The 12,567-nt window shown below is 37.3% G+C and overlaps 1 protein-coding gene across 4 annotated transcripts in view; it reads right to left on the minus strand.

Annotated features, from left to right (window-relative positions):
- Window positions 1-12,567, minus strand: part of RNGTT (RNA guanylyltransferase and 5'-phosphatase) — a 135,789-nt gene that overhangs the window by 23,737 nt on the left and 99,485 nt on the right. For all 4 annotated transcript variants that reach the window (XM_083373634.1, XM_083373633.1, XM_083373635.1 and 1 more), the window contains one exon: window positions 7,421-7,521. In XM_083373634.1, the coding sequence (XP_083229760.1) occupies window positions 7,421-7,521 (101 nt within the window). The remainder of the gene's footprint in view (window positions 1-7,420; window positions 7,522-12,567) is intronic.

Raw genomic sequence — 12,567 nt, forward strand, 5'->3', positions numbered from 1 at the left:
CAATAGAATAGGGAGGACCAGAGATCTTTTCAAGAAAATTGGAGAAATGAAGGGAACGTTTAATGCAAAAATGGGCATGATAAAGGACCAAAATGGCAGGGACCAAACAGAGGCAGAAGAGATTAAGAAGAGGTGGCAAAATTACACAGAAGAACTATACAAGAATGAGCTTAAGGTCCCTGATAATCACAATGAGGTGGTCACTGACCTCGAGCCAGACATCCTAGAATGTGAAGTGAAGTGGGCCTTAGAAAAGCTGAGCAACAACAAAGCTAGTGGAAGTGACAGTATTCCAGCTGAGCTATTCAAAATCTTAAAAGACAATGCAGTAAAAGTGCTACACTCAATTTGCCAGCAAATTTGGAAACCTCAACAGTGGCCCCAGGATTGGAAAAGATCAGTTTACATTCCAATTCCAAAGAAAGGCAGTGCCAAAGAATGTTCAAACTATCGCACCATTGCACTCATTTCTCATGCTAGTAAAGTCATGCTTAAAATCCTACAAGCTAGACTTCAGCAGTATGTGGATCGAGAACTACCAGAAGTACAGGCAGGATTTCGAAGAGGCAGAGGAACTAGAGATCAAATTGCCAACATACGCTGGATCATGGAGAAAGCTAGGGAGTTCCAGAAAAACATCTACTTCTGCTTCATTGACTATGCTAAAGCCTTTGATTGTGTGGATCATAACAAACTGTGGCAAGTTCTTAAAGAGATGGGAGTACCAGACCATCTTATTTGTCTCTTGAGAAACCTATATGCGGGTCAAGAAGCAACAGTGAGAACTGGACACGGAACCACTGATTGGTTCAAAATTGGGAAAGGAGTCCGGCAAGGCTGTATACTGTCGCCCTGCCTATTTAACTTATATGCAGAGCACATCATGAGAAAGGCAGGGCTAGATGAATCAAAAGTTGGAATTAAGATTGCCGGAAGAAATATCAACAAACTAAGATACGCAGATGATACCACTCTAATGGCAGAAAGTGAAGAAGAACTAAAGAGCCTGGTGTTGCGGGTGAAGAAGGAGAGTGCAAAACTTGGGTTGAAACTAAACATTAAGAAAACCAAGATCATGGCATCTGGCCCTCTCAATTCCTGGCAAATAGATGGGGAAGAAATGGAGGTAGTGACAGATTTTATTTTCCTGGGCTCCAAGATCACTGCAGACGGGGACTGTAGCCAAGAAATTAAAAGACGCTTGCTCCTGGGGAGGAAAGCCATGGCAAATCTAGACAGCACACTAAAAAGCAGAGACATCACCCTGTCAACAAAAGTGCGTATAGTCAAGGCTATGGTCTTCCCAGTTGCAATGTATGGCAGTGAAAGCCTGACCATAAGAAAGGCTGAGCGCCAAAGAATTGATGCCTTTGAACTCTGGTGCTGGAGAAGACTCCTGCGAGTCCCTTGGACTGCAAGGCGATCAAACCGGTCAGTCCTAGAGGAGATCAATCCTGACTGCTCTTTAGAAGGCCAGATTCTGAAGCTAAAACTCAAGTACTTTGGCCACCTAATGAGAAGGAAGGACTCACTGGAGAAGAGCCTAATGCTGGGAAAGATCGAGGGCAATAGAAGAAGGGGACGACAGAGAATGAGGTGGCTGGATGGAGTCACTGAAGCAGTAGGCGCGAGCTTAAATGGACTCCAGAAGATGGTAGAGGACAGGAAGGCCTGGAGGAATGTTGTCCATAGGGTCGTGATGGGTCGGACACTACTTCGCAGCTAACAACAACAACAACCCTATTTTCCAAGGAACTGTCCATAAGAATTTTTACAAATGTCCTCCCTTCCTCATGTTAAATAGATTACTTTTAATTCTTGGTTAATGGGGATGTAAAATTGATTTTTGCCTTTTTGTGTAAAGTTTAAAATTAGGACATCTACAATTAACAAATATTTGCCAAAATAGAGATGATATTAGCAAAATTTATCATGATGCTTTCTTCCACTATTCTATGAAGTATTTGAGCTTCTTAAAATGTATGCATGGAAACAAAAAGCTTGTGCCTGATAAATGATTATTCAATTGGCCTCATACTGATCTAATCTTATTTAAGGACATTTATATAACTTAAAAAAGGGACGTGGTGGCTCAGTGGGTTAGGATGCTGAGCTTGTCGATCAGAAGGTCGGCAGTTTGGCGGGTCGAATCCCGAGTGCCGCGTAACAGAGTGAGCGCCTGTTACTCGTCCCAGCTTCTGCCAACCTAGCAGTTCGAAAGCACGTGAAAATGCAAGTAGAAAAATAGGGACCACTACGGTGGGAAGGTAACAGCGTTCCGTGCGCCTTTGGCATCTAGTCATGCCGGCCACATGACCACGGAGACGTCCTCGGACAAGCACTGGCTCTTCGGCTTTGAAACGGAGATGGCACCGGCCCCTAGAGTTGGAAACGACTAGCACACATGTGCGGGGGAACCTTTACCTTTTACCTATATAACTTAAAAGAATTCTTGTTTAAAAATGTAGTACAGCAATTATCTTTATCTTCAGGTCTCATCATAAAAATATAACTTGCACTGAAAGACTGGAAACATTTTTGTATTATAAGTTTTACTTCCAATTTAGTAACTGAGATAGCAATATGAATTTTACTTTGCTCCCTCTTTATGCATTCGATCAGCAAACAGAAGAATTATAAATCATTTATTCTAAGGTATTCACTATTGTAATGCATTCCAACTCAATAAATATAATGAATCATAGCTTTTTTTTTTAAATCCCATTTATATCCCGCCCTTCTCCGAAGACTCAGGGCGGCTTACAATCTAAGCACAGTTTAAAGTATGTAAAAGTATATTTGTCCATTTCTATATAAAATAAATTTCTTCATAGTGTGTGTGTGTGTGTGTGTGTGTGTGTGTGTGTGTGTGTGTGTCTGTCTGTCTAATAGAGACAGTACATTTTAAAAACAAATCAAAGCCATCTCTTTTTAGTCAGGAACATAATTCTTAATATCACAGGTAACAATAACTTTGGGATAAATGCAAAATCACAGCAATCAATATAGAATCTGGGTTTTATTTATATGTTACAGCTGAGAGGAAAGAGTTATGGAGGAACTACAATACATAATTACATATAATGTCAAAAACTATTCCAAAGCAAAGTAATAGGGGGGATAACAGAATAGAAACTTCTAACTGAAGAAACACTCTAGACAATGGAGAACAATGGGAGGTAATGTGAAAAACAAAACAGAGAATGCATAGATTAAGGAAGACAAAAGCAATGAACAATAACCCATTTCTTTGTTAGAAAAATGGAAGAGGAGGCAAAGATGCTCTTTGTTTAATATTCAACTTAGTCATTTATTTATTGATCTCAAAGATTCAATAGAATGGGGAAGTGTCCCAAATGGCACAGAGATTCACTGTCCTACCTTGAAAACAACCGTGTATAGATAAGATTTTTAAATTCAATTTAATCAAGCTATTGGTGTCCAATAGCTTTTCTAGTGAAATCCTCTTGCTGATTTATTTGTGGTAATACAATTTTGTAATACTAGTAAGCTTTATAATGAAATATTGTAAAGTTCTGATCAAACTACATCAGTTCAAATCTGTTGATAACAGCCAATATTTATCATTGTCATGAAACGGTATATTTCCCACTGCAACAATTACTCAGCTGTGATAGTTTCATCTTCTGGTAAATCGTAATACGCATCAAAGTTTCATTTTTAAAACAAAGGGGGGGGGAAATCCAGCACTCTAGCAATTTGTGCCTTTTTTCTTTTTCTTTTTTAAAAGGAGGGGGAAGGCAGATAGAAGAACAAGAGAAATGTAAGGTAGTATGATAACAATTATATGGATATCCCATATAACAGTATAATAGTAATTCATTAGAACCAGGTATACAAGGGTCATTAATTGCACGTAAGGAATCATATCATATAATTCTATACGTAAGGAATCATATCATATAATTCTGCATTAAGGTCCGTACTGGTGTTATTAATGAGCAGAACATCAGAAGCAGAATGAAGTCCTGAACTGGAACTTGACATAATGATGTATGAATAAAAATAGTTATCAAAATTTGTAAGTGCATTAATGAACTCTATATAATCTATGGTTCAGATTTAACAGTCTACCAAGCCCCATATCCCCTATTAATCTATTAAATCAAGTATTTATTGTATTGACTGCTTTTCCATGGATGAGTAACTGCCATAGGTAGCATATTTTATCTTTTAATATACTGTAGCTCTAATTTTAAAAGTGACATTTTCATAGATTAAGAAGCAGAATCTTTTTCTGACTAGTTATTATTTTTCTTATTTAGTTGACCTACTTTCAAGACTAAGCCACTAATGAAGTTTTTGTACGTTTTTAATGAGTTGGGGCAATCTGTTTTCTAAAATTTTGGGAATCCAACATTATTTGTAACATTTGTGATTGAAGTAAATACCTGGTAACAGAAATAATTGTCTTGGAATGTAATTTGATCTATATATTCTATAATGGATATTCTTCAGCCAAAGAAGAATAAAAATAAATTCCAGGCCTCTATTGGGTTTCTTTCATTAATTGGCAATACAGTACTACCAACTGCAAAGCAGTATCAAGCATAATGTATAATGTAATAATGTTCAGTTAACAGAAGAGCAGATTGTCTTGTGGCAGGATGAGATGTCCTGCTTGGGTCAGAGTTGTAAATTAGTCTCAAGGTTATGTCTTTGCCTATTTGCCAGATCCATGCAAAGTGTCACACAGACACTAGAAGCTTCCTGCCTAATTAATACAACTGACAGAAGGGATGTCTGCCTTTGGGGGAAAATATATAAAATTGACAGAACTGTTAGGTAATGGAGGAGGTTGTGTTTGTGCTGTGTGAGTCAGAGGAGGAATCTGCAGTTGAGGACCAGCAAGAGCAAAAGGATCAGAAAAAGCAATTGGCCGGGCAATCTGGCTGGAGAAAAGGACAGCAGTGTTTGCAAGGACAGATCAGGACTTTGACAAAGGTCCTGGAATTCCAAGAAATTCAGAAAAGAATTGTCTTCCCTTTTCCCATTCTCTTCTTAAAGCAAGTGAAAATAATTTGGCTGTGTAACAGAGTAAGCACACCAAGGTGTGCTAAGAAACACATGAATCAAAGAGAAAGAAATAAGACAGTTAAGTTACTAAAATGCTCTGTAAAGAAATGTCTGTATGAAAATGTTTGTACAATTTATTAAACAAAAGGAAGAGGCAGGGTGGGAGGGGTCAGAGAGAATAAGCACCATTTATTTAGTTGAAAAGCAGTGTAACATATTATTACGTAATTGTAATTTAGAGTACAGTGTGTACATATATGTGTGTGCCTGTCTGTCTAGAAAATTCCTGACATTTTCCCATCCTTTGACATTCCTGTTATCAAAAGGTACAGATTTCTCTGTACCTTTTTCCGGTACATTCTGACATGGTTCCATTTTAAAACCATTATACAAAAAACGTATTCCGAATGAAGAGTTCTGCAAAGTCTCAACCTCCTCTTCCAAAAAACCTTTGCAACGTCAGAAAGACATTGTTCCATGGGGGCTCCTTTTGTCTTCAGTAGATTCACTCCACTTCCTCTGATGTGTTCTTTATGCTTACCTTTAAGCTACAATCTCCTTAGCATAAATGCTGCTTCTCTCTTTATATATCATATATAAAGATGATTCTATAATGTAACAATGGTTCCTCAACAATGTGTCATTTATAACACAGGAATAGTACAACTATTAAACATACTTAATACCTTCCAATAGCCTTTCATACTTTTCATAACAAGCAGGAAGAATCTGAATAGTATTGTTAAAGCATAGATGACAGAAAACTGCTAAAACCTACAATTTTTTGTTAGTTGGCCAATGCAAACTGTCCCATTTGAAGCTCTAAGGAAAAAAAATACACCTATAAGACAATAGCCTTGGTGGAGCAGTGGGCTAATGCCTCCTTAAGTAACACCAGCTGCCTGCAATTAGTGCAGGTTCGCATCCCACCAGGCTCAAGGTTGACTCAGCCTTCCATCCTTCCGAGGTAGGTAAAATGAGGACCCAGATTGTTGGGGGCAATAAGCTGACTTTGTAATAATGCCGCTTGGGGGGTGAAAGCCCTAATAAGCAGGCATATACATAGAATGAAGGCTATTGCTAAGCACATTGGTTTGTGCTTAAATTGTAAGCCGCCCTGAGTCTTCGGAGAAGGGCGGGATGTAAATGGGATTAAAATAAAAATGGGATTAAAAAAAATATAAGAATTTATATCTAAGGTGGCAATGATCTGCACTACTTTTTCAAGTATCTCTCTTTGATGAGATATCAGTTTCAAAATTGTTGAAACCACTACTCTAAATGTGAAAGTCTGAGCCACAGTCATTTGCATCAGTTTGATTGATTCCAAATTCATAAAGCTGCCTTTAGAGCACAATGATGCTAGCTAAAACCCAACAACAGTAGTAGCATCAAAATGATTCAACCTTCAATTTTTCAATAGCAAGATTGGCCGTGATCAAAGGAAAATATATGTAATAAAAATGATACACTTCTGTTCATACAATGGGATTTTCCAGAGCTTATTTGAAAAGTGGTAGGGGAATCAAACTGATTGTTGTTTGTTAGCTGCGAAGTCGTGTCTGACCCATCGCGACCCTATGGACAACATTCCTCCAGGCCTTCCTGTCCTCTACCAAACTGATACTAGATGCAATTTAGTGACTGAATGCTATACTTTCTAAGCAACATCTGGTGGACTACTTCAACAGATCTACAGCCCAACAGAAAAACATCCACAACTAAAAGAAGAAAACAAGAACAAATAACTGTTCACAGATTTATATTCAAGCACTGCAAGGGAGTTTGTTGCATTATGATTTATCAATACTGCATTTTAGGTGTTTTTAAAAAGTTTGAGGACGCAGGTAATATTCAAGTTATGACCACTCATTCAGCCACCATTCAAAGTTACAATGATGCTGAACAAGGTGGACTCACAACCAGCCCTCCAATTTCTGGCTGTCACAACATCGCCCCAAGATCATAATCTGGGCACCTGGTGAAAATTTACTTGGTTACTTTACCTCAGTATCTGGAATTGAGTTAAATACTTTCCACCTCTTTACATTGGAGTTTTTATGGGTTTCATAGTATTTGATCCATCTGCTTCCTACTAAGCAACAGGATGTTTTAAACAATTGTGCATATATGAAAAAAGGGAAAATTAAGATACCATGTGAATTTCTTCCCCAGAGTCACTTTCTGCCCAGCCTTTTTATTTCTCTTGAGCTTCCTTCTCAAGCAATTGTCTTCATCTACTGTTCATGTGTTAGGTCTGGGCTCCTGAACCCAGAATGATTACCTTGCCTGATAAATCTCTTCTTACGCTAATCAATTTTGCCTTTTTTTTCTACTAGCAGCTCATTTCTGGTAATAAGTTCTTCATGCAAAGCATACATACCCTTCTCCAACAACTCTTGCTAATTTTAGACGAAAATCCACTGAATTTAGACTGGGTGGCTTCCATTTCAAAATGTCATCACATCGTCCAGGCTTGTATTTCTTAAAAATGAAGAGGAAAAATTAAAGAAAGTTTATTTGTTTGCTTAAAAGCCATTATTTAATAACCTGTTAAATCTTTGAGGGAAAATAGTTATAAAGTCATACTTGTATCATCCTTTCTTGAGATGTATAACACAGAAAGCATTACAATTAGTACCTGAAAGATGTTTATTAAGGTTCAGTAGTTTAGTGATTAAGGCATTGGCTAGCAACCAGGAGACTATGACTTCTAGTTCCACTTTAAGCATGAAAAGCTGGCTGGGCCGGTCACTCTCTCTCACTGCAAATCACCTCACATGGTTGTTATTGTGGGGGAAATAGTAGGAGAAAAGAGTATTAGATAACCAGCTTGAGTTATTTATAAAAATAATAAAGGCAGGATATTAAGGGTTTATTAAAAATCTTGTTTCCATATGTATAATGCAATATACATTATTCATATTATTCATTTTAATCTTCTGAGGGTATTTATTGGGGAACTCATCTGGGTTGGACATAGTGAAGTAAGAAAATTCCCCACCTTTTTCAATTCCAGACAGTAATCAGACTTTGATTTTTTAGGTGTCAGATTGATTGATAATTCATGAATAAGAATGCTAGTAGTATATTTAAGACTATGTGGCAGACATCCCAAAGTAGCAAATTAAAGAGAAGAAACCTAATGACAAGAAGCAATGGATAGAAACTAATCAAGGAGAGAAGCAACCTAGAACTAAGGAGAAACTTCCTGACAGAACAATTAACCAGTGGAACCACCTGCCTCCAGAAGTGGTGAATGCTCCAACACTGGAAGTTTTTAAAAAGAGACTGGACAGCCATTTGTCTGAAATGGTATAGGGCAGGGGTGTCAAACTCAATTTCATTGAGGGCCGCATCAGCATTGTGGTTGCCCTCAAGGGGCTGGGTGGGTATGGCCAGGGTGGGCGTGGCCTACTGGGTGGGCATGGCTAGAGTGCGTATGGCCTACTGGGTGGGCATGGCCAGCTCTACATCGTTTGCATCAAGGGTGCCTATGGGGGCCTGGGCAGGAGTGGGACAGATCTGAGGGTCTCTGGCAAAAGGAGGGTCTCTGGGCCAGGGCCAAGGCAGTGGGGGCCGTTCCCTCTCTGTTTCCAGGATGGCTTCGCGGGCCGCATGAAACCACTTCGCGGGCCGCATCTGGCCCCCGGGCCTTATGTTTGACATGTCTGGTATAGGGTTTCCTGCTTGAGCAGGGGGTTGGACTAGATGACCTTCAAGGTCCCTTCCAACATCATCATCATCATCATCATATTATTATTATTATTATTATTATTATTATTATTATTATTATTATTATTATTATTATTATTAATCTGGAAGAAATTCCACATGGTTTTGGGAAGGTAAATAAATAATCATTATTATATTGGTCAACATATTGTTATGTCCAGTTAGACATACTGAAAGTCACTAAAATCAATGTTTTTACACCTTTGAATCAACTGTGCATAAAAGCTGTTTAAGCTGATGCTTGAATCATATGGTTTTCATTGTATCCAATTTCCTTTTTTCTGCACTATTAAATAGATAAAGATAGTAAAAAAAGAATAGACTTTCTCGCAATAGTAGAATTCAGGTTTACCTGGTAAAAATCAACATGATTAACTGCCCTGGAGATAGAATTATCTTTCATAAAGCAATCTTATACCTGTTAAGAGTGATCATTAAATTAAGTATGTGTGTATATAAATGCCTAAACTGTAATAACATAGATATTTGATTTCTTGTACCTATTGCCCCACAATTCTGTATTGTCTGCATCTTCTGCATTTCATTTCTCTTAAATCTACTGTTTATCATTCTTCCAGCCACAAGCAAATTCTCCTTAGATAGAATAATATTTCAGAGGGCAAATGAAATTGTCTATATTCCTTGATCATAGCTGATTTCATAAATGTATCAAACAGATGTCAGAAAAATCTGGTCTATTATTTCTGCTCTGCCCTCAAGTTTACAGTGATATGTTGCCCAGCTTCTTGCTTAGCATTCTGTCACTCCAGCCAGGTGCAGATATGATTTTTAATTAGATTTCTTGTATAAACTTTTAAACCAGTGGAGCAGACTGTCTCAAAAGAAATAAATGATGCCCTTGTATGTTCCATTATACCATATTTGATTATTCCTATTATGGCAAGCGCATTACTGTCTAGTAGAATTTCTAAGGTATAGATTGAGGGCAAACATTTTATTTGCATGCATTATTATTTCTCTATGTAATCAACAACCTTTTTGTAAGGCAGGCTACCTAATTGGCTTCTCTCTCAAACCACAATCTCTTCAGGCTAAACTTCAGATCAGCTAACACTGAGTAAAACCTTACAAGGAGTAGTTTCAACCAGAGACTCCAAGAGTTGACTTATTAGATGGAATTCTAATAACTGAATAGTTGTAAGAGTTAATGTTATGACAGCTGTAGTTATATATTCTGAAATATGCTAGTACATGAAAATCTTCTATCTAGACACTTATTGAAGCTATATTTGGCTTAGCTAGATCACACTGATTAGTAACCATTTTCCTGCAAGGAGGCCTAAAATAGCTACAGATTTTTCATACATTTTTAATGAACATCCATGTTCTTAGCATGTCGAGAAAAATACTTGATACCCTCTAAGTTGAATTCAATAGATTCCATGCCACAGGCCCCGATTCCAACCTGTTTTTAACTGATCATAACAATGCTATATAACACACTAACTAAAAGACGATAAATAACTTAATGCATGCAATATAGGGAGGTATCTCATGCACTGATAATATGGATATACATTAAAGGACTAAGCATGGTCTAGTACACCAGGAATCAAATATTAAAATTCAACACATCGTTACATTTAGCAGCTAGTCAAACACATATGTGAATGGCATCAGTTATTTAATCATTATTGTAATATGGTTAGAAAACAATAACAGAGGGAGGGAGGGAGACATTATTTACAGTTAGTTACAGTACAGAAAAAACAAAACCAAACCACATAGAAAATGTTTCATAATGAGCTCAGTGAAGAACAAACAGAAACTGCATCTTCTGCATTTTTATTGTTCTCCAGTAACAGCAAGATTAAAAAAAACAGCCACCTTTTACCTTCTCACATATTATTTATCCCCCTCCTTCACAAGCCTTTTCTTATTTGTTGCAGGATGAAGAGGCATTGTTTCTTTCAAAAAATAACTGGATTAAGCATTTCAAAAAGAAAAATGGAAGCCTTGATGAGGTAAAATTGGCACTGCTTTATCTCTATCCTCAATCATGCTAAAACTTGTGAAGTTCTTCCTTGAGCTATAATGAATGGTAACTCTCAGAAATCATTTAGGTGGCAAAGGTTTTCTTTTATGTCTTAACCAAGTTTCAGCTTTCAAGGGCTGTTTAGTTTCATCTTGTTTACTGACAGCCATAAATATTCAAAATCAGGACTTAAAGAAGTGTAATTTAAATGTACTTGATTACACAATAATTTTCAAGCATACCATTGTATTTCTGTTGTCTGAACATTTCAAACAGCCCTACTTTTAAGGATTAGTTTTCCATTGCAAAGAAAACAAGTTATTAATATTTGGAAACCAATGCTGAACAATTTCAGGAAGACACAGAAATGAGGGGCAGACACAAATCTCCCATAGAACAGAATGCAGTAGTCTAGAGAATATATACCATCTTCCCTAATTCACATGCTATGTAATATTTTGCCACATGCACTTCCACAGTCCCGTGTCCTGCTTAAATGAATGATGGAAGGTTTTACAGACCACATGGCAGCAAATAATTAAAACTGGTCACCTGAATAGCATTACTGTAACATTGCATTGCTTGTTTGCTCCACTAAAATACATAATCGTAAAAATAAAATAAATCTACTCAGTTTATCAAGTACATATAAGTTTTCAACTAAAAAAAGACAACTTTATTTACTGCAGGGGAGAAAACATTTATACTTAGAGGCAGATAGTTTAATTTGGGAGAGCTTGCCATCTCTCAGTATAAATTTTTTTATCTCTTTTGCAGGCCCTGTAAAAATCTTCCAAGGAACATCAGGTTTTTCCAGAATACAATTTGAAGACTAGCTAATCTAACAGCCCATTTGATTTTAAGGAAACAAAACAAAACTGCCAAAGATATCTGACTAATAAGACAGATCAGAGCTCATGTTGACATTTCAGCTGTTAAATAAGTATCTTTCGTGCCACAGTTTCTTCCAAAAGCACAATTTTCCCACACTGACACTCATGTCCAGTTATTGGAAACAACTGCTTGCAATTAATTAATATGTAATATGAGGATGGGGGAGACGCATGGGCACCTGAGCGCTTTTGTCCATGTAATGAGTTCTTAAACTGATCACAATCAATGCAAACCCATTTGAATTGACATAATAACTAAGTTATCAGATGCCTTCATCTCTATTGTGAACAGATGCATTTCTGTAGTGACTCCAGTACCTGAAAAGATTTATTCCAGACCAGCAGTTAGAAGATAATTAGTGGCAGTTTCCTAACTGCAACATCAAAGTACTGACTATTGGTCATTTCTATATATTTTTATTTATTGCTTAATATATTTTTTAATGTCATAGAAAATATGCCAGTTGCTGGGAAATACAAAACAGGAGACTGTTCTCATGTTCATATCTTGCTTTGGGATTTCTCATATTTAGCATCTGGTTCACAACAGTGAGAATTAGTATACAGAATTAACAGGTTCTTTAGTCCAATCCTACAATGATTTTATATTTTTAACAAGTAATACATAGCGCTGTAAAGGTAATCTCTGAGTTACAAACGTTCACTTAGTGCTTGTTCAAAGTTATGCAATAAGCGCCCCCTAGTGTTTACAAGCAACTCCCAAAATTATGAATGTTGCAGCACCACACCAGTTGTTTGCCCTTACGAACAAATGATTGCAGAGGCTCTGCAACATTCGCCCTATAACACACACACACACACACACACCGCTCCACACAATTGCTCACCCCTCCCTGCCACGCCGGACTTATTTACCTTGCAAAAATCCTCTCTGCCGAAGTTTCT

Source organism: Vipera ursinii, assembly GCF_947247035.1.
Source record: "Vipera ursinii genome assembly, chromosome: 1".
NCBI lineage: Eukaryota > Metazoa > Chordata > Lepidosauria > Squamata > Viperidae > Vipera > Vipera ursinii.